The sequence below is a fragment of the Lachancea lanzarotensis genome, scaffold LALA0S06 (genome assembly GCF_000938715.1).
Source record: "Lachancea lanzarotensis genome assembly LALA0, scaffold LALA0S06, whole genome shotgun sequence".
NCBI classification, from domain to species: domain Eukaryota; kingdom Fungi; phylum Ascomycota; class Saccharomycetes; order Saccharomycetales; family Saccharomycetaceae; genus Lachancea; species Lachancea lanzarotensis.
In genome coordinates, this window is record NW_019212884.1 from 480,509 (window position 1) to 500,917 (window position 20,409).

General features: G+C 42.6%; 9 protein-coding genes and 1 non-coding gene across 10 annotated transcripts; 6 read left to right on the plus strand and 4 right to left on the minus strand.

Annotated features, from left to right (window-relative positions):
- Positions 1–279: 279 nt before the first annotated feature.
- On the plus strand, positions 280–5,142 carry NUP188 (LALA0S06e05336g1_1; the record flags this gene model as incomplete). Its single annotated transcript, XM_022771919.1, has 1 exon — positions 280–5,142. One exon carries the CDS (start codon positions 280–282, stop codon positions 5,140–5,142), a length of 4,863 nt encoding a protein of 1,620 aa, XP_022629075.1.
- Positions 5,143–5,167: 25 nt separating this feature from the next.
- On the minus strand, positions 5,168–6,478 carry PRP24 (LALA0S06e05358g1_1; the record flags this gene model as incomplete). The annotated part of the gene is made up of 1 exon (XM_022771920.1): positions 5,168–6,478. The coding sequence occupies one exon, from the start codon at positions 6,476–6,478 to the stop codon at positions 5,168–5,170; it is 1,311 nt and encodes a 436-aa protein (XP_022629076.1).
- A 318-nt stretch (positions 6,479–6,796) lies between these two features.
- TMA23 (LALA0S06e05380g1_1) lies at positions 6,797–7,405 on the plus strand (the record flags this gene model as incomplete). The annotated part of the gene is made up of 1 exon (XM_022771922.1): positions 6,797–7,405. The coding sequence occupies one exon, from the start codon at positions 6,797–6,799 to the stop codon at positions 7,403–7,405; it is 609 nt and encodes a 202-aa protein (XP_022629077.1).
- Positions 7,406–7,913: 508 nt separating this feature from the next.
- Positions 7,914–11,339, plus strand: MDM1 (LALA0S06e05402g1_1; the record flags this gene model as incomplete). Its single annotated transcript, XM_022771923.1, has 1 exon — positions 7,914–11,339. One exon carries the CDS (start codon positions 7,914–7,916, stop codon positions 11,337–11,339), a length of 3,426 nt encoding a protein of 1,141 aa, XP_022629078.1.
- RRN9 (LALA0S06e05424g1_1) lies at positions 11,310–12,413 on the minus strand (the record flags this gene model as incomplete). The annotated part of the gene is made up of 1 exon (XM_022771924.1): positions 11,310–12,413. The coding sequence occupies one exon, from the start codon at positions 12,411–12,413 to the stop codon at positions 11,310–11,312; it is 1,104 nt and encodes a 367-aa protein (XP_022629079.1).
- Positions 12,414–13,284: 871 nt separating this feature from the next.
- Positions 13,285–14,061, plus strand: SEC65 (LALA0S06e05446g1_1; the record flags this gene model as incomplete). The annotated part of the gene is made up of 1 exon (XM_022771925.1): positions 13,285–14,061. One exon carries the CDS (start codon positions 13,285–13,287, stop codon positions 14,059–14,061), a length of 777 nt encoding a protein of 258 aa, XP_022629080.1.
- A 397-nt stretch (positions 14,062–14,458) lies between these two features.
- URA10 (LALA0S06e05468g1_1) lies at positions 14,459–15,133 on the minus strand (the record flags this gene model as incomplete). Its single annotated transcript, XM_022771926.1, has 1 exon — positions 14,459–15,133. One exon carries the CDS (start codon positions 15,131–15,133, stop codon positions 14,459–14,461), a length of 675 nt encoding a protein of 224 aa, XP_022629081.1.
- A 2,425-nt stretch (positions 15,134–17,558) lies between these two features.
- On the plus strand, positions 17,559–18,527 carry PML39 (LALA0S06e05490g1_1; the record flags this gene model as incomplete). Its single annotated transcript, XM_022771927.1, has 1 exon — positions 17,559–18,527. The coding sequence occupies one exon, from the start codon at positions 17,559–17,561 to the stop codon at positions 18,525–18,527; it is 969 nt and encodes a 322-aa protein (XP_022629082.1).
- Positions 18,528–18,630: 103 nt separating this feature from the next.
- Positions 18,631–19,776, minus strand: SCS7 (LALA0S06e05512g1_1; the record flags this gene model as incomplete). The annotated part of the gene is made up of 1 exon (XM_022771928.1): positions 18,631–19,776. The coding sequence occupies one exon, from the start codon at positions 19,774–19,776 to the stop codon at positions 18,631–18,633; it is 1,146 nt and encodes a 381-aa protein (XP_022629083.1).
- Positions 19,777–20,209: 433 nt separating this feature from the next.
- On the plus strand, positions 20,210–20,291 carry LALA0_S06e05534r. Its single transcript has one exon. It is a non-coding gene; the product is annotated as a tRNA-Ser (tRNA).
- The last annotated feature ends 118 nt before the right edge of the window (positions 20,292–20,409 follow it).

Genomic DNA, 20,409 nt, shown 5'->3' on the forward strand with positions numbered 1-20,409 from the left:
AGAGAGCATAGTATTTACAGGCATGCCCGGCGACCTGTGACGCTCTCTTCGAAACTGTTAATCCACCTACTGGTGGAAAGCTCACGAGCTGGGCCCAACCTCATGTTCTACGGATGTTGAAATGTACCGATCTTCTAAAATTTTAGATGTTTATAAAGGCGATGGGGAAATGACATACGGAAACTGTAAAAACATCAACAAGTAGGCCAATCGTAAGAGGGAATTGGGCTCTGGTAATAGCCCCCTCCTCCACGTTTTATTCTCTTTCGGTGTTTTATGATGGAATTGTCGCATTTGTGCTTTGGAGATGTATGTGAATTCATCAAAATAGTAGATGAATCGTCGGGGATTCAGGGCGAAGTACAACTTCTAGTTTCGCAATTCCTTCGAGACTATCATCATTTACTGATAAATCCAGGTTCCTTCAACATTCCTGGCGCAGAAATTGCGAGCAAGACAGCACCACTAACGATTGGGACGATCAAATATGAAGTCACCGCTGAAACTTGGAAAGATGCTTCTCAATTGTCTCGGTTTCTTGGAATAAGTCATGAACAGAGTCTGAGAGTGACAAGCCAAACACATTCTCGTGGATTTTCAGAGGTTGGTCATAATCTTTTGTATGCGCGGCGAATACTACAGGAGCGGCTTGCAGTGGTGCAAACATTGCTTGTATTGCTCAATGGAGACGTCAAAAATCTGGATGCTAAAGATGATCTCATCAAGGCAGTAGCCGCTGATAAGTCTACTTTTTGCTTGCACTTGATTGAAACCTTGTCGAAATCAGCAGCTTCTTTTACGGTCTTGAACAGATCCGATCGCCTTTGGTCACAGGATATCCAAGATATCAAGGACTGGCAGGATCTTGAATACATCCTGAGCATCCTCAAACTTCTACCTCTTCTCATAATAAACACGGATACACCTGTGGGCATCGTCACGCAGTGGTTTTCACTTTTGAAAGAAACCAGCTACTTTTCACGCTTTTCAAAAAACGGTACTCCAGACGAGATCTATGATCAAATTGAGGCTCTCGTCACCTGCATAAGCGTTTTGATGCTAGGGTTGGAAGTATCCACTCTTTCTATCAACACAGAAGGGCCTTTCTTTACGGACGCAGAATGCTTCAAGCATGTCAACACCATCATTTCAGAGCACCCTAAAAGTCCATTGATAGTCTACTACTGGTCTTTCATTTTGTCGCTAAAGGCGTACCTTTTAGAGGAAGAACCTGAAAAAAATGCGAAGTTCGTCAACGATGTGTTTGGATCTACACCTATGAACCGATTAACCTCACAACTAGTGAAACGCGCCGAAGAATCAGATGTTCTTAAAAAATTTGTGATTTGTTCGCGCTCTTTAGTAAATGACAAGCTATGGTTTGCAGTCATGTCATCATTTCTGGCAGTGTCTTTGAACTTTATAACGTTGACGAAGGATGTCGCAAAGGTTGTCAGGGACGTTTTGCAAGAGGGCACATCTCAGGAGTTCATCGAAAGGTTTCTCACTACCGCAGAAGCGGAAAAGAAAATAAGCCTGCTCAGGAGCAAAGTGCCACTTGTGAAGGAGGGATTACTGCCACTGGTTTTTCTAACTAGCGTTCACCCAGAATTTGCGTCTTTCGAATGGAAGGAGATGAACACCTATACCGAAAAAGTACTACTTTCAAGTATTTCATATGATATGGCAGAAAGCGAGGGATTACTTGCAGAAACTAGCGACTTCATTGTTTTAAAGCAGGAATTACTAGTCAAACCACCATTCGAATGTAATGAAAACGTTCTGATGCCAATTCCTTATGGAACTCGGGGAAAAATAATTCCCATGTCGTCCACTTCCGAAGATGCAGTTGTTTTCATCTATAGCTACAATGGCTGGTCTTTGTTGGGGAGAACTGTGCAGGGAATTTGCGAGGCTTACACTCAATCTGATGAGGATCAAGAGAGAAGTGAAAAATCGGAATTTGTGGTAGCAGTCGTAAACCTCATCTCGAGCTCGGTAAGTATCACGTCACCGATCGAGAGATCTATGGAGGTCTTACAGCATCTGTCTGGGTATGTAGAGAATGGAGACATAATATCTGTTCTCTTCAAGCTCTTCGAGTTGGCCTTACATTCAAGGGACTTAAGTGTTGTCAATGCCGGGATTGGACTCATGATAGATCTTCTACCAAACTTTCCGCATTTCGTCTGGTCGCACTTAGCTCGATCAAGCTTGATAGGCCGTGGTGAGAAGGAAGGCCTTGCAATACCAATTTTGGCAAACGCTGGACGTACGCCTGCGAATTTTGACTCCATCTTTTTGCTGGTAAAGCTCACGGATTGTCTTGTCTCAGAAGCGTTGAATGTCGAAGAGACGTTCTCTGGTCGCATAAAGGGTGAGATTCTCGCGAAGTTAATGCTGCACATGATTCGCATCTATGAGAGCTTTCAATTTCAAAATTACTCGCTGCCGTCACAGCGGCTAGAAATTGGGCTGCTTCTCACGTCTGTGATTATCAAAGTCCTATACGCTGTTTATGGTGTGGATCCAGATACTCCACCAGAAAAAAAGGTCACAGCTGTTTTGGCTGATTCCGCAAATGTTGCCGTCACTGCTTTCTTAAGCTCGACGACGTCTGAGAGCCGAGCTGTAACTTCCTTAATCTTGCTTTTGACGTCTGTAAACAAATGTGGTTCAGCTCGCAACAATATGAACCTGAAGGCTTCACATTCGGAACTGGTCGCACAGTGCTTCAACCTCGCTAACCTTCTCATATCCATTAGGTCGTTGTTGAAACTTCAACCATCTACTTTGGAGAGAAGCTTGTATTCCAAGTCTGCAGACTTGGCTAGAATTTATTTTGATCGCATGACGTGGCGTGCCAATGTCATCAAACTCTTCACTCATATGGTGCGAGCACCATGGGGTCTTGATCCCCCTTCATTGCTCGCACACCTAGGAGATAATCAATCAAGAGAGCTTTTGAAGTGCATCGCCTATGATTTGAAGGGATCTTTGACTAACGTGGAGTTGACACAAAGCCTCTACAGCTTTTTTTCCGCTGTTATGGAAGGAAGACAAGATGGCTTAGCTGTTCTCTTCTTGACAGGAAACCTGATTACAGCCGGCGAAGACAAAGCTGATTCTAAAAGCGACGCGGAACCTTTGGAGTCTTTACTGTCAATTTTAAAGCACAACGCTTTGAAGCTGAATAATTTGCCGGAATCGGTCAGTGTTCATTTGTTGGATGCCATTGCCTACGCTTTGAATACTTGGACTGCAGCAAGGAATTACGAAAAAGACGCTAAATTTCTATCCATACTTGTTGAGCGGTTAATATCTTTTGAACCACGGACCGTAAACGAGGGCACCACGACAGCCGAGCTGATAGAACTTTCCAAACAGTACAAAGTAGTCTCTCGAATCACAGAAATACTGGCATTATCTCTATTCACTTCTGCGACAGATGCCGATGTCTTACTCAAAGCTTTGAGCCGTCCGGATTTAGCTTTCTTAGTACAAAAAATCTTCCAAGTTGATGGATACGATGCCAGATTACAAGGAAGGCTAGGAGTCCAATTCAAGACGCTATGGTCAGGTGTTGATTTAGCAATGTTCATCACATCTCCATTGTTACGCTCTAGCAAATCATTCTACACAAGCATTTTCGACATCCCACTGATGGATTTGTATTTTTCGCAAGATGAAAAATGGACAGGAAGTGAAGGCTCTCAGGGATTTAGGGAAGATATAGTTGCTGCATCTATCAACCTTCAACTTGTCACAAATCAAGTCTCTGCTGCCAAATCTTGGGGTGCCTTGTTGACCTCTTTCATCAAAAAGACACCCGTTCCCCTTAGCGATGCATATCTGGACATTGCATCAAATCTTGTGGAATCGGATCCTCTTGTTGGTTCTGACGCAGTCGTTTCTACAGATCTCTACTTGGCCCGGGTCGAGCTGTCTTTCTACATCCTTTACTCTTTTCACGAGACGAAAAAGCGAATCGCAAACCAGAAGTTACAATCTCTACTTTTGAGCATCATAAGCTTGCTGAAGTCGAAAAAGGCAAACTTCTTGGAGAATGTATCCCAGTCATCGAAGCACTACTACTACAGACCTCTAATCAGGATAGTGTTGATAATTTTATCGTTGGTCAACGATGGGAAACTTTTCGTCGAGTCTCTGTTGGACCACCTCATTGAGATTTTCGAATTGACTCTTGGAAAAGGAGTTAACCTTGTGCTAACAAACCTACTTTCCGAGATTAGCACAGCCGTATCACACGGAAAGAAGCCGGCTGTCGTTAACTTGGCCGAAAAGATTCAAGATTTACTTCTCCTTCTTTCCTTCTTCACAAAGATTAAGACACTTAAGCCTCCGGATAATTTTATGATGCTTCTTGCATCATCTCTGAACGAGTCAGGTACTTTGAAAACCATTCTCAATGTTTACTCCAGCTCACACTTGTTAAACTTTGAAGAAGAGCCTGTTTTGTGTGACCTGTCATTGACATTCATAACAGAGATGTGCACTGTGGAGCAGGTTGCAGAGAAGTTAATTGCAAACGGTTTATTTTCTGTGATTCTGGAAAGTCCAGTATCAACTCTCATTCAACAGGGCAATGTCACCCCAGAAGTGCATCCAAGGTTACACACGTTGTGGTCAGACGGTCTTTTAACGATAATACTGCAAATCCTGAGCAAATTCGGTAAGAGAGTTCTGCCGGAAAGCTGTCTATTCGTTTCATACTTCAAACATCAAATCGAAACAGCTATCTCACTATGGTCGGACCCTTCCTTATCGGTGTCAATGGCACTGATAAAGGAAACTTCACAACTTATTATGCTGCAAAGTATCCTCGCTGCCCTCGACTACCAGGAGTATCTGACTGACTCAAATGTTAAAACAAAGGTCGTGGGTGACAATGTCGTGTACGTGTTGTTTAGTGGTCTGGATACACTCGCCGAACGAAGAGAGCTGAGCTACGCTTTTAAGCATCTTTTAACACACCCCAAATACTTGAATTCCCGAATCGTTCCCACTACATTAGAAGAGCAGCGTGTTCTGGAACAAGAAAGTTCACGAGCCGAATTCGTCAAAAGGATTACCCAGGGAATAAAGAGCTTAAATAACAGCCTTTTCTCGACAGTTGCATAAGGTATTTAGTTGAGTAATATTATAACTATTTTGCCAGAAACATCCGCCGAAAGTCTTCGTTTGTCATTTGACCACTTGAATGAGGGCTATTAGAATAATTATCCGGCGAAGGTTTTGCATCCGTAGACTTTCTTGCTTGAACTTGTTTTTGTTGATCATTGGTAGCAGTGTGATGCTTCAGGTCTTTGATGTCACCGCATAGGATAACCCTCTTTCTGAACTGTGAGCCGTTGATTGCTAGTGCGATTTTAGCGGCAATTTTAGAGTCCTTAGCCAATACAAGAGCTCCTTCATGATCTGCAACCAAATAAATAGCTTTAATATCCTCGTCTGAAACTTGGGCCCGCTCAAGTATAAAGTTCTGCAGCTGGAAAGTGGGCGTTTTGTCATCTAGAGGATAAATGCTTACAACATGGTCTGTATGCGATCTTTGGGCGAGAAGTTGCTTCACTGTTTGTCTGTCAAGGTACGCCCTGCGATCCGAAAGAATCACATTCATGTCTCTGCCCTCAAGTTTACTATTGTCGAGCTCGAGAGCTGCCTCTGCACACTCTGGGAGAACGAAATCAATGAACGCGAAGCCTCTATTAAGCTTTTGCGACCCTTCGTTACCATTTTCGAGAACCCTGGGTGTTGGAAAGCTCACTTTCTCGATTTCCCCGAAGCGAGAGAATTCCTGTGTGAGTTTTTCTTGAGTTACTTTGAAGTGATCAAGATTTTTCACAGTGACCTGTCTCCGCTCCAATATCGTGGAATCGGAACGTTTCTCTGCTGCTGAGGGTTCAGACAACTTTACCACAAGCTTATAGGAGCCCAGAAGTGCGCCATTCAGTTTTTCTATGACACTGCGAGCTTCGTCCGCAGATACTAAATCTACATACGCAAACCGTCTATGAGCGTCGAATCTGAGAGATGGTAAGCGCACACTCAGCACTGTTCCTCCTGCTTCCTTGAATAGTTGACGAAGAGAACTGGCTTCGAAGTTTGGCGGAAAATTCGTGACCCATATGGTCGAATTTTGCAGTTTTTCCACAACAATTTCATTACCACCTATCTGCTTGTGAGACTTGGTGAGAGCACTCAAAACATCGTCGTGGCTTTTGAACTCGATTCTAGCGATTTTCGAGTTTTCGTCTGGCGATTTTACCACTTCGATATGTTCGACATCTCCACAGCCAGAAAATAGCTTTCGTACTTTGAAAAAATTGTAATTCAAGGGCAAGTATTTGACAATAACTGTGCTTACTTCCCGATTTCTGCGGTGAGAATGATGTGCTCTCTTATTTTCTGGAGACTTATCTTGAGCATCCTCTTGGTACGATGATTTTCGCTTCATTTACCTTTTCAGCTATACAAACCAGCGCTATTTCTATAACACAGCATGTATTTTTGCAGTTAAGATCGGCTTTGTCTAAAACGTTCAACTATGTTGGCATCAATCCGTTGAATTCAGAACAACAAGCTCTCAAAAGGGATCAGGAAGGGATTGGAAATGTCTATTTTCCTCGAGGCGATGAGCTTGTAGATTGAATTCAATTTGTAGCATAAAAACGTAAATCTGACTGAAAAATTTCATTCTATAAGATGCGATGAGCTAGTCAAAATAGGCGCTCAAGCAACTAAGAATACGCTAATCGCGGCAAGCGGAAGGATTATGGATAGTAGGGGCTATCTGAAAGCTTATGGCTGGAAAGAAGGCGAAGGCTTGAAGCCTGGGGCGCTCAAAAGGCCGATTTTGGTTAAGCACAAGAACGACAAGAAAGGACTGGGATCAGCGCCCGGTGGGGACGATGGAGAAATGTGGTGGGAGACGTTATTTGACGGACACTTGAAGAATCTGAATGTGAAAGACGGTGGAAAAGGTGGGGATATCAAATTCGAGCAGAAAGACATACCGAATAGCGCAGTGGTGAAAGACAAATCGCCGCTGTACAGATGGTTTGTGAAAGGTGAGGGTCTGAAGGGTACTATTGAAACAGACCTTTTGATCTCTAAGACCAGGATAGAGGAGAAAGCTGAAGTCAAGAAATGCGAACGCAAGAAAGACGAGCGTTCTAGTAAAAAATCCAGTAAGAAATCGGATCATAAGAAGGATAGGAAGAACGGAAAGATTTCGAAGAAAAAGACAAAGAAGCAGGATAAAAAGTCTAGCAAGAGTAGGTCAGACAAAAAGGATAAAAAAGATAAAAAGGAGCGCAAGGAGAAGAAACGAAGCAGCAAAAAAGATCAAAAAAAGCTCAAGGACGGTCGCGAACCGTCTTGAAAGGATGGACTTTTCACACAATGATGACTGTGAACTGTTACAAAAAATCTGAATGATCAAAAAGTCACACAGATATTCCGACGCGGATTTGAAATCGGTATAACGTTCACGACTTCTCTGCAAAGCAGAGGCACATCAATACCAGAAACTCGGCGGTCACGTGAGCGGGTGGAAATAGTCAACGTCCCCAAATTTGATAGAGCTCAAGTTAAAGTCATAGAAGAACTGAACAGAAACCTGGCAAACCAGTTAGCAACAACTTTGATTTACTCAGGCTGAAGGTTTCAAGTATACATGTTTCATTCTCTCGACAGAAACATAAACACGTGATAACTTCACCGTACAATAAGATGTGTAATATAATAACGCTTAATACTGATAGATACGTTGGTTATACCTACATCTACCGTTCTTTGCCGTTAGAACTCGAAGAGTCCCTGTTCACATCTCTAAAGGGCACCTTTTGTTATCATATTGCGCAATTGATGTATTTGTTAAGCTAGCTTGAATGGTCCGAGTTGTGTTCCTTCTTCTGTACTCACTTGTAGCGGTATTTGCAAGACCAGTCGTTGCCAAGCTGATAAACAAAAGCGGTCTGGGCAGAACCAGGATTTTGATGCTGGTTCTAGTTTTTTCGAGGATACCTGCGATAAGAGTCAATGTACCACATTTAGGCGCAATTGCCGTGCTTTACTTCATCGCAGATGGTCTAGTGCATTCTCAAGAGTTCACAATCAAACCAGAGCCAACTATTCGACAGTTGCCCGAAAAGAACTCTAAATCTCAAAGCTCAACCATCGCTACAAGACCCTTAATATCGGACCAGCTGGAACTTTCCCATGAGATAGAGTGCATTATAGACAATGTCATACGAGACTTTGTCACTGTTTGGTATAAATCAATCGACGACAAGCCAGACGATGCGCCATTCGTTTCAGAGTTGAGAGGCGTTATGGATGGCATGGTCAAAAAACTACGTGATGCTCTTTGCAATGTTGATCTTCCCGAGTTACTGATTTTGAAGATGCTGCCGGTGCTAACAAGACATTTCAAGGCATTCAGGGCCGCTCACAAGACAGTGTCAGATCAAAAAATTTTAGAAAATAATAGTATGAATGCCGAAAACCAACATTTTGCAACAGCGGTAGAATTTGGCCGAGATTACAGAATCCACAAATCCATATCACTTGGTCTGGATGATCTATCCGTCTGTCTAGAAAAGTACTCTAGGATGAATGCAGACTTTTTGCTACATAGATTGGTAAGTCCAAACGAACTTTCATCGGGATTTGTAAGGATTTTAGGACGAGAGATTCTTTGCTGCAATATATTGAGTCCCCTACTGCAGAAGATCACCGAGCCCCATTTTTTAAATCTTTTCCTTATTTCTACTGCGGATTCTCTGTTGGAAGAAAGGACCCGCATCAAAGAGATTAGAGCTGCGTTGTCCTCTCAAGTGAGTGAAACTCATCAAGTTCCACAGCCTGCCTTTGAAGAGAGCTCGACTCTTTGCGAAATCGTAATAAACATAGAGGATGATGCTAAAATGTACGAAGATTTACTGAAGGGCATAAGCTATGCCACTAAAGAGGAGACTTTGAAAGCAGTCAAACTAATACTCATGTGCCAGGTAATTAAGCTAAAAAAGACAGGTGCCTTGAGTAAAACCGACTCACTTTTACTAAACAGGCTCAGTCTGGCTCTAAACCTTGTCGAAAGCCGTATCAAATACCTTGCAACTCACATGTTCGAGCCTCCCTCTTCTCGGGTAGGCTTCAAGTCGGAAGAGTTTGCGACCTTCGGAAAGTACCTCGATTCTGTATCCATGATCGATGTTATTAAAGACAAAGCCTGTTTTCATTACTTCTCAGACTACTTGAAAATGCAGGATACGAAAGGAGAGCGCTGTTTGGGGTTCTGGCTGAGGGTGGAGGAGTTTAAGAATCCGTTAGAAGACCCTAGCAACGGAGAACTTGCAGTGATTTCAAATGAAGGCTTCGATGATCTAATCGAAATATCCAAGGACTTTTTTTCTGGTAGAAATCTTTACATCATGCAATCACTGAGTGAGCAATGTGCAGCAGATGTCCTTGTTTTACAATCAGGCCTGAAGCAGGAGAACACAATTGCCGCTCGCGAATACTATCAAACAGCGCGAAGAAGCTCCTTGCAGCTGCAGTCCTTGGCTTACGAATTTCTTCAAGTTTCTTGTTTTCCAGCTTTCAAGCAATCGAAGGACTTCTTGCGTATGATTTCAGTCTCGGGATTTCAGGACTCTGGTGCTTTTAACAGGTTTGGCACCGAACCAGAACCTGAACATGCGAGCACATCATGGAATTCAGCGGGCCCAAAGGTTGATGATGATATAGGTGATAGGGCGTTTCCTGTTGAGCAGGAAAAGTCAGATACCAGTGAGCCAACTATCACTGAGGTTCGGAATCATAAGCTGCGTACAAATTTGTTCGGTAAGCGCGAAGAAAGCAGTTTGTTTGAACACAAAATTTTTGAAGAAGATTACCTTGATGATGATGCTAACAATTCAAGTGATGAAGATGTTCCTGAGCCATCATATCTAAATTACTGCTCAGAGAGTCAAAAAGTCACTCTAGGTGAGGAGTCTGATCCCGATCTGGCTGTAAACAATCTGAATCAGTCAACATTGAAAAACACCATTGCTGAACTCACCATCTCGATTGATCGCTTGAAAAAGCAACTGTCTCTGCTGAATCACCTTGGATTAAAAGCCGATCTTACTGACAGCATACCAGAGCTTAGACTTTTGAAAAAATCTGAAAGAACTGTCAACCGAGAAATTCTTCAGCAAGAGTTACTAAGACAACAGCTGTTAGTTCAGGAGGACGCCAATAGCCTTTATGAGAAATGTCAACTTTCTATCAAGACTTATCTGAGTGATATCTCTCAGAAAAGCGGGAGAGAGGTTGTGTTTTACGTTGTCAGCGTGAGTCATGTCAGCAATGAAATTGTCACGTCCTGGGATGTACCAAGAAGATACAGCGAATTCCACGAACTGAACGCCTACCTCAAAGAACGATACGGTGGGGCTGTCAAATTCTTTCAGAAAAAAGACCACTTTCCCGAGAAAGTAAAAATGTCCCTAGTGTATCACGTATCCAAAAGTCTACTGTATAAGGAGCGGACTGTGAAACTAGAGAGATTTTTGAGGTGCCTCTTGCAGATACCTGAAATTTGCCAAGATACTTGCTTCAGGAAATTCTTGACCGACACAAATACAGTTTTTACCATGAAGCGCAGGGCACCCAACGAAAACCGAGTGAACCTGCTTTCAAGAGTGGATTCAGTATCATCCAAGCTCTTCGAACCGGCACCGAATGTGTCTCAACTTCCTGGAAAACCGAAGCCGGGACATGATTCTGATTCAGATGGCCCTCAAATACAGCACCAAGATGATGCTCTCAATGAAGGGGACGATTTCAAAAAACGTTCTTTCATCAGGGTACTATGTGAGTTCCTTGTGACCGTGTTTTCTCTGAAAGATTCGCGATCTAGCTGGCTCAGAGGTCGGGCTTTGCTTGTGGTTATACAACAACTTCTGGGAAGCACCATCGAGAAGTACATCAAAGATTCGATAGACTCGATGACAAACCCAGCTAGCACTGCGAGGACTGCGAGCAAGGTCCGCATGAAGCTCTGGGTTGACGATATTTTTTTCAAAAAGCTCGAAACTGGAGAGCCATCAAATGAAAGAGAAGACACTGTCCAGATAAGTATCCAAGCTAGGAATAAACTGCAAGGCTTAATGGTAGAAACATGCAGCCGCGTGTTTGGTGTGAGAAAGTCGAGAGAAACAGCCCTCGAAATATACTCAATGCTACAAAATGAATACTTGAATGCCAGTTTGCTCTTGGAATTGATGGACATTTTGCTAGCGGAGCTTTTTCCGAGCGTAACGTGATTTTGTGCGGCGGATAGGTACCAAACAGTCATTTAAACTTAGATTAATGTCTTGATCTCTATCAATGAGACGCGCGTTCACAAAATTTTCCAGATGTAAATACGTTTTTTCGTCTAGCGAGCGGTCTTGATGCTTGTTTAAAATCGATCTTAATTTGAGTCTGTTTTCAAAAGAAAGCGTGTTTCGATGCAATAGAGTCTCTGCCATAATGTAGCCAGCTTTTTTATTGGCAGTCTTAGGCTTTTCTTGATTTGTTTCTCGCTTCTTCGATGTATATTTTGTAATCTCCTCTTGAGGTAGCTTGAATTCTTGATTTCTGTATTTTGATGGGATATCACTGAAAAGCTCCAATCCCTTCATGTAGACATCGTACATTTCTTCACCCATTTGACAGCCACGCATTATAACATCGTGGTAATCGAGTTTGATTTTTCTGTTCATGTCTAAAGGCTTCTCATTAGGTTGGTGCTCAGTTACTTTCAACTGACTCGTTCCGCTAGTCTGAGTGACCACCAGCTTGTTCATGGATGCAATATTTGTGTGAATACCCTTGAAGAAATGATCCATTTTTGACAGCACTGCCATTGTAATGCCCTGGGGAATTTCCATTTTGTCAATATCGAGAACGACGCCATTTTCAGATGCCATTTTTGTCAGTGACTGCTGCCAAACTGCATTTAATTCACCATGAACCATCTTAGCACCATGCTGAAGCTCGTCTGGTGATATATTGCCTGGAATCGTGGCGTCTGGGTTGGTTGGTCTTGAACCATTAACGTCCTCGAAAATGGTGTCGATTTTAGGATCTATTACCGTAGATGGATTTGGCCAGCTGGTCCAATTGTCTTTTATCTGCGTCTTGATAAAAGTGTTGGTTTCCAAACCATATTTCTTCCTGTTTGCAGCTTTGAGAACGGATTTCAACAGAAAGGTCGAATACAAATGTAGGGCTAAATCATTGCGATGAGTGTGTTCCAGGGCATCTAGAAGCTCATTGGCCTCGCTTAGAACCTCTTGCGAAAATTTCTGCACGGGACGATCGCCAACGTGCGTACTTTCATCGTCGCTGCTCATCGAAAGACTAGTTTTCAAATGTTCAACTTGAAGCGGGCAAACTTTGTATGAGGACTGCTTTTTGTAAGTTCATTAAAGCACCTGAAAGGTAACTAAAATCAATGAGTGGCCTAACACCTGATATATGAGAGATTTTGAGGGTGGAAGGAGAAAGCTTCTTCTTGGAAAGCATTTGAGATGAGTTTCTTACGCTTAAAGCGTCAATTAAGTCTAAATGTTATCACTATGTACTACACAGTCGTCACTGGATTTTTTTGGACTTGAGAGACTCAATTCGAGGGATTGGGGCAATCAGAGTTATCACGGATTGTGAAACCGCTTTATCACAAACTTTGACTTAAACTTTTTCGAATTCGCCTACTTTTGTCGAAAATGAAATTCAGAGATCATTTCATCTTGATGGTTGACAATTTTTCTTTGCTAGGATGAGAGCCTGATGAGCCAGAACATTGTCAGCACATCATCCCTCTGGACTACACGCCCATTGGCTGCCAAAATCATGATGTCGGTCATCTTTTGGTGCTCCTTTCAGAACGTCACGTGCGACAGTATAATTTGAACTCGGAGTTAAAAAGTACACCATAGACAAAGAACCAAACAAAGAAAGAGTACGGTAAATTCAAGCAGCATTGTCGACACATCCATGCTTAAAGGATAAGACTCACTATGGCGAAAAATTAAATCACTTCCCCACCAGTTTTCGAGAATCACGTGACCATTTTTCATAGTAATCAAAATTTTTGGAATTTGAAGGTAAATTGAGTGTTGAGAAAGAAGAGCTGGCTAGAGAGCTGCTTGATCAGAGTGACATTTGAGACTGGTTAGGCAAGCACCTTTCACAGAGCTCAGTGAATCTTTTGCCCTTTAAACAATGCCCAAGCTCGAAGAAATTGACGACTATGATGATATCGATAATCTCGACATGGATCTTGCTGAGATAGATCATAATATGAAATCTCCAGTGGCTCCAAGAATAGTGCCAGAAGTAAAACGAAGCCAAGATGATGAGCCTTCTCTTTTCCCAGTAAATCAGACGTCCGTACGTGGCCCTCAAAATGCGCCTTCAGGGCCTTCAAGAGTTGTGGAGTTCACCGAGGAACAGAAACAACAAATTAAGAAATTCCAGATACTATATCCATGTTACTTCGACAAAAACAGATCACACAAACAAGGGAGACGAGTTTCTGCGGAACTTGCCGTGGAAAATCCTTTAGCACAAACCATAGCGGATGCATTGACCCAACTGCGTGTACCTTGCGTGATTGAAGCTCAGAAATGCCATCCGCAGGATTTCGGAAACCCAGGAAGGATACGTTTCTACATGAAAGACGAAGGTGAATCCACGAATCCATCCCTTTACAAAAACAGACGGATGTTAATGAAGCTTATCGCTTCATATCTCAAGAAGCATCCTACTACGTTAGAAAGTTTGAAAGACGCCGTCGCAATGGAGGCAGGTGCCGAAGATTACGAGCCAAGGAAAGTTCCAAAGGTCAAAGGATTTACCATGAACGAAATAGTTCCTATTCACAGTCCATTGAGTATGGGTCATCCGATGGTAAAATCGATTTATGAGGCTCCCGCCCCGGTTGTAGCCGAGAAGACTCCAAAGGCACCCAAAAATAAATACAAGATGGTTCGCAGGTAGTTTAGGAAAGTCAGTTTGTATATCAGTGAGCTCTCGGCCTGAATTAATAATATCAATCAGTGACATTTTGGAAGAGTCCGGCTCTTGTGTCACAAATGTTTTTGAAACCGTATCTTCGGTACTGACTCTGCTCATGAATGCTCCTACTTCGCAGTCGTCAAGACTTCCATAGAATAGACATACCCAGTATTGCGAGTACGACAATTAGCAAATCAAAAAGTACATATTAATCGAGCTTACGAGGTATCGTTGATGGTGTGTATAGCGTCAATGACATCAACGGAATAGGAGGGTGAAAATTACGTTCTCTCATAAACTCTGGAGTGACGGACAAAAAAAGGTCTCCAGAAATGAAGGCTCTATGAGTTTGGAAACCCAGTCCTTAACGGGCCATAATTTAAACACCGTAAGTCTGCAAATAATCCTCCATGTGGCGTTTGTCGTCCGGAGTAATCTTACCGTCGAGATAATGGATGATATTAGCAAAAGTGACAATGCTCAAAACTGGAATGTTGTGTCTCTGGGACACAGCTTGTGTAGCACTCACACGTTCTTTAGACTCGACGCTGAGAACCTCTTGTCTGTCCAAAGACACAATAGTACCTACTACATTTCCGTTGTTCTCGGCAATGATGCTAAACGCTTCGTTGATGGCAGTTCCAGCAGTCATCACATCGTCGATAATCAAGACGCGCTGGTCCTGAAGAGGGGCGCCAACGATGCTGCCACCTTCACCGTGAGTCTTAGCTTCTTTGCGGTTGAACGAGTATTGCACATTCTGGAACTTTGTGCCACCGATTTCCGCAAGCTTTACACACACAATGGCTGCAAGTGGGATACCCTTGTAAGCTGGACCGAAGATGACGTCAAATTTCAAATCCGATTGGATGATAGCTATAGCGTACGCTGTGGCCAAATTCGACAACAATTTCCCGGTGTTGAACTGACCAAGGTTGAAAAAGTATGGCGATTGGCGACCGGATTTCAAAGTGAAATTTCCAAATCTGAGCGCCTGGCTTTCCAGCGCCAAGTCCAAAAAGTTTTTCTGGTAGTCTTCTAACACAACTGGCATATTTTTTGGCTTCACTTACGACTGAATGGGGGTAGGTCGTGCAGATTCACGGACTATAGGGCTCTGTTCAAAGAGAAATCTAAAATAGCAAGCAAAAACTGACCTTTTTCTCGAAAAACTGGGAAAAAGATGATGGTTAACTGCCAGGAAGATTCGAACTTATATCACCAGCACGAAAAATTTCGGTCTTTTTCTATCGGGGCAGCAAACAAGGTAAGAACAGTAAGCGACAAGCAGCTTGATCTGCTGGTGAGATATCGGCTTGAGCTGTTTGTGCGTTCTTTCTGTCCTGAATGTTGAGCCTGGAAGTGATCAGAATTTTTTAGCTCATCAATTTTTCCTGTGATGACTCGGTGACAGGGAAAGGACAAAGTGACAAGACGCACATGAACTTGATACAGGTTGGTGGGTTTCAAGAGGTCACAAGAGCAACTGGAAATGCCAATAACTATGCTTTAGACGAGTCTGAACTAGTGCTCTTATGTTGGGTTATTTTTTTGGTGAAGTTCTCGACAGGTGAGATGGTAAAGAAACACTCATTAAAGGAAGTGGTAATGAGGAGCATTGAGAAGATACATATCTTGTAGCAAATCTTAAATCAGCCAACTGAAGACTACAGTCTTGCTTAGACCGAGTATGGATACGATTACAATTGTAGTCAGGCTTACATATCGTCGTGTACGAGGGAATGTTTGTACAAACTTGTTTGTTGTTAGCTCACCGATTTTTAGACGCTAGACAGCTTCTTGCAAATAATTACATTGTTAAGGTCAATGATATGTGGTGGGTGTGGTTGAGTTTGCTGTTTGTTGTTCTAATCTTCGAATGAAAATATCCGATCTAGTCAAAGACAGTATAGTATAAAGTGATCTGACGCTTTTTGAACCGTAGCTTCAACAGTTTGGTATTATTGATCCGAGAGAGGAAAAGGCAATTACGTCTTTAATTTATAAGCGTTTATTCCAGCTGACTGTGCTCATACGTGTTATTGCTTCTGTATTTCTGTACTTCTGCCTGGGTTTGTGAAAGATGTATCAATTTCCACATGCGACGTGAGATTTCGGTATTTACAATGAGATCATTCTCGTCAGGACTGGGAAAGCTAGCCATCCAAAAAATCTTGAAATAATTCGAATTTGGGTTGCTTCGCTTCCACAAAACGTTGGCTTAAAAACTCATCATTCATGTGACTAACGTCAGTTTCAGCGAGTTACCAGGATAGTAAACTTGAACAAGAAAGCTTGAAAAAGCACCCTGCTGAGAGCCATTTGAGATGTTTCCTCACATTGCTGTACTTTTTACATAGATGATGAAATGTTAGTGCCTGTGTAACGTCAGATCCACTGTGAGGTGGTCATAGATCACGTGCACAAAGACAGCGTCAGAATTTATGAGCTGACGATTTGAAATACCACATTCCTGACTCCTTAGCTCCATGGTCTGATCTGAACCCGGACCACCTACCTTGTCTGCTTTATTATTGGTGAGATAATTTCCGGAATGTATAGAACAGAAAACTCTCGCCAATTCACTGGATCAACATCTGTATTTTCAAGACTATAAGGATAGATCACTTTAGATGTCAATCAAATGATAGTTCATGACAATAGAAAACGCTACCAATGGTAGGGGAAGCTCATTGTGCAGCGAAACTCCAGACACGGAGACTCGAAACGATTGTAAACTGTTGAACCTCATCATATCGCTTATCATAATAACAGAGAGCTTCCCAACTCTTGAAGTACTTGATGCGTTATCCATAGATGCTTGCTATCTGTCGCGTGCAGGAACAATTAAGCGCGATGGCAAACAAAAAGTGACTTCGATCTGGACAGCTTATTGAGTAAAATATCAGAAAACCCAAAAGATATGATAAGTCAATTGTTGATCACTACGCCTTCTAACGCAACACTAAAGATGCAAAATTTTGCTACCTACCACTGCAAAAAATTCGTCATGTTCTGAATATTCCATAACCGGCGAAACTGATGCTATCTATCTTTTCAATTTCCCATGCAAAACGACTCTGAAAACAGCCCGACGAATGCAATTTTTGAAAGAAGTATGACAAGCATCAACTATGCTCTGCCAGTCAAACCTCTGAAATACACTTTCCCCTAAGCCGGTCAAGTAGCCAATGTCTTTTGGTGCCCTAGCATTTTTATCATTAAATTGTTTCCCGTCACCATAACTCAAGCGTTAAAGCGTAATATACATAATATACACGATTTGGAGCATCGGGCTCGAGAATATAAGTTCGAACCAGAGACGTGCCCGGCTCTACTCGGCACTCCCAATCCACTTGTAATATCTTCTGTGTATTTTAATTGAGTACAATTTCAATTGCACCCTGCTCTGAAATCGTCAATTGCATTCTTTGGTAAGATATTACACTCAAGGTCTCAACACAGGAAAACATTGAAATATGGATTCGAAGCTCATAGAGCGTCTCGAGGCGATTAAAAAAGGAGTAGAGGACTTCAATATCCCAGGACCAATTCAAAGGCCTCCTTTGGAAGCTCGAAGAATCATCAACAAATACAAATACAGGACCAAGACTCATAGGTCAAAGAAAAACGCTTTACTACCGGAGAAATTCCAGAAAGTGGGGAACTTGTATGAACGATTATATAGTGTCCCAACTTGGCGGCTAGGGGCCCAAGAGTTCCAAAGTTCCTTGAAATCTTTGGTTCAAAGTTCTAGAAGGTTGGCCGCTGTCGAAAACAGTGCCGACCTTGCCGTGGTAGCAGCGGCTGGATGGTCTGCAATTCCGCTCCAGATCATCAATGATGAACGTATTTTGGCACTTAAGTGTTCCGATTGCTCCACCGTGTTTCATTTGAAAGTAGAGGACTATTTGAGTACCAATGGATTCAAAAATCAAGCTGCAACACTTTTGGCTAAAGCACATAAAGTCGGGTGTTTAAAATATTCCAAAGGATTCGATATCCAAAGAAATTACTATTTGAACCACGAGAACCTGTGCCTAGAGTTTCGAAGAGTTTTAGAAGAACTGAGCAGATCGGTGGCTTGGGATTTGGAGGAAAAAGTGCATTTTGATGCGGAGGCGGTGGGCCGTTTGAGGTCTATGCTCGGAAGCGAACATTCTTTACCTTCTCTCGATAAGCTGAGTCTTATTTTGAAGGGCTACACCTTGATCAGTAGTTCTGTTATAGAATGCACGGGGTGCTACCATCGGGCATTTGTAAAGAGTTTCAAAGACCCTGACTTCAAAGGACATGCGAAGTGGTGCAAGTATCACGATGAGTCGAAACTTGTACAAATGATGCTGGCACCGGTGATTGAAAAACCTAAAATTGTCGACATAGATCAGCGACTTGAAGATTTGGCAAAAGCGTTGACCAGACCCTCTAGTCATATAGTAATGGAATGATTTTTGTAGTGCGTAAGAACTATATTCAAACTTGTCTTTCAGCCCACAATACCATGGCATACTAACTGTGTTTTAAATATATATCTCGCAGAGTAACTATGGCTTACTCAAACTTCATTTTAGACAATGGCGCATTTTCACCTAGGTATGTGCCGAAAACCTTATCCCAAAACCAAGAAGTGACACCAAAACCTAGTTCGTAATTTTTGTAGTGGTGCTCCATGTGGTATCTCTTGAGCTTCTGCAAATACGTTGGAAGTTTGGCGTGATGCAAAAAGTAGTGTGTCAGATCGTAGCACATATATCCAAACATGCCTCCTGCAAAACCAGCGCAGGCCCAGTAATATGGTAACAGAGCAAAAACAAGCTTATAGAACGGCGTGCAGAGAGCCACAAACAGAGTTGGTGGCATTACAAGCCTATAGCGATCCATGGGGAGATAATGGTGAACACCGTGCAGTAGAAAATGAACTGTATAAGCGACCTGATGGCGTGGCAGATACTCGTCCAAGTGAAAAAGGAAACGATGTAGACCGTATTCAATGAGTGTCCAGACAAACAGCCCTACACCGAACAAAAACGTAGCGAAGACTTTGTTCATGTTCTGAAATGCAGTGTAGATGTGATACAGGATAACCGGGAACCACACGATGGGGATGACGTACCAGGAAGTCTTAGAAAGTGGTTCCAGGAAGTTTCCGAACAAAGGCGCCGAACCACGACCGTAGTGACGGGGACGGTGGATTTGGTCCAAATAAAATTCCTTGGAAAAATCCGCACGAAGCATCTGGACTAACAGAGGCTTGTTTAGATCCAGAAACTTGTGACGCGTGAAGTCACGTGAGTAGTCTGTGACAATGCTCAACTTTTCTTCTGGTGGGACTTCAGGAACGAAAACGGTGGAATCGTATTCTTCCTCTAGTTTTACCTCCATTGGCGCTCCATTGGCGGTCCCATTCAACAGTTTACTCTCCTCTTCCGGTGTGGCCAGATATCCCACCAGATAATTCTCGTCAAGTGTCTCGTACGCAGTGACTGAGTGTTCGTGCGTTACCTGATCTTTCAAAACGTCTGTGATGTCTTTCCCGGCATATTCCAAAATCAGTTCTGGTCCACCTGGATGTTCATCCAAGAACCTTGTCACATTGTAAATCTTGCGGTTGTATAGAGAGACCCAGCAATCTTTGTCCGAGTTGTGAGTTTGCAGCTGTTGCGCTGTATACAGCGGTAGCGTCTTGGTAGTCGTCATTTTGGACACCGATTAGCAGATACAATTATTGAATACAATCAGAGTTCTGAAATCTGCGTTACGAACGAGCTAAACTTTCCGAGACGTCAAGATATGATCCTATTTATACGTCAAAAGTCGGCAACGATGAAGCTGTTGACATTATATGTGAATTTAGTGAAATATTTCTCGTATACCGAAAAACGCATCGGACGATATTATCCCGCTTCCGAGGACCACGTGACCATGAAGGACCCCGGAGCCGGGAGCGTAAGCTTCAGATAAGCTAGATAAACTGAGTAGTAAGTCAAAGCATTTGCTGGTTTAGAGCTTTACGTTTGACTGTATCAAACAGTGCCTTGATACTTATCTTGGAAGGTTTTTAAATTTGGGCAGGCCACGGGGTAAGCTTTGCTGCTATAGTTTCAAATGTATTTTGAAATTTCAAAAAACGGGCAATTTGGCCGAGTGGTTAAGGCGTAAGATTAGAAATCTTTTGGGCTCTGCCCGCGCAGGTTCGAATCCTGCAGTTGTCGTTATTTTTTGAATTTCAAGCTTTGTCACGTTTGATATGATATTCAATAACGCGGCTTCCGTAACAAACCGTCACTATAACATATAAGAACGGTTCTCTGTCATTGGTTGCTTCAAAAG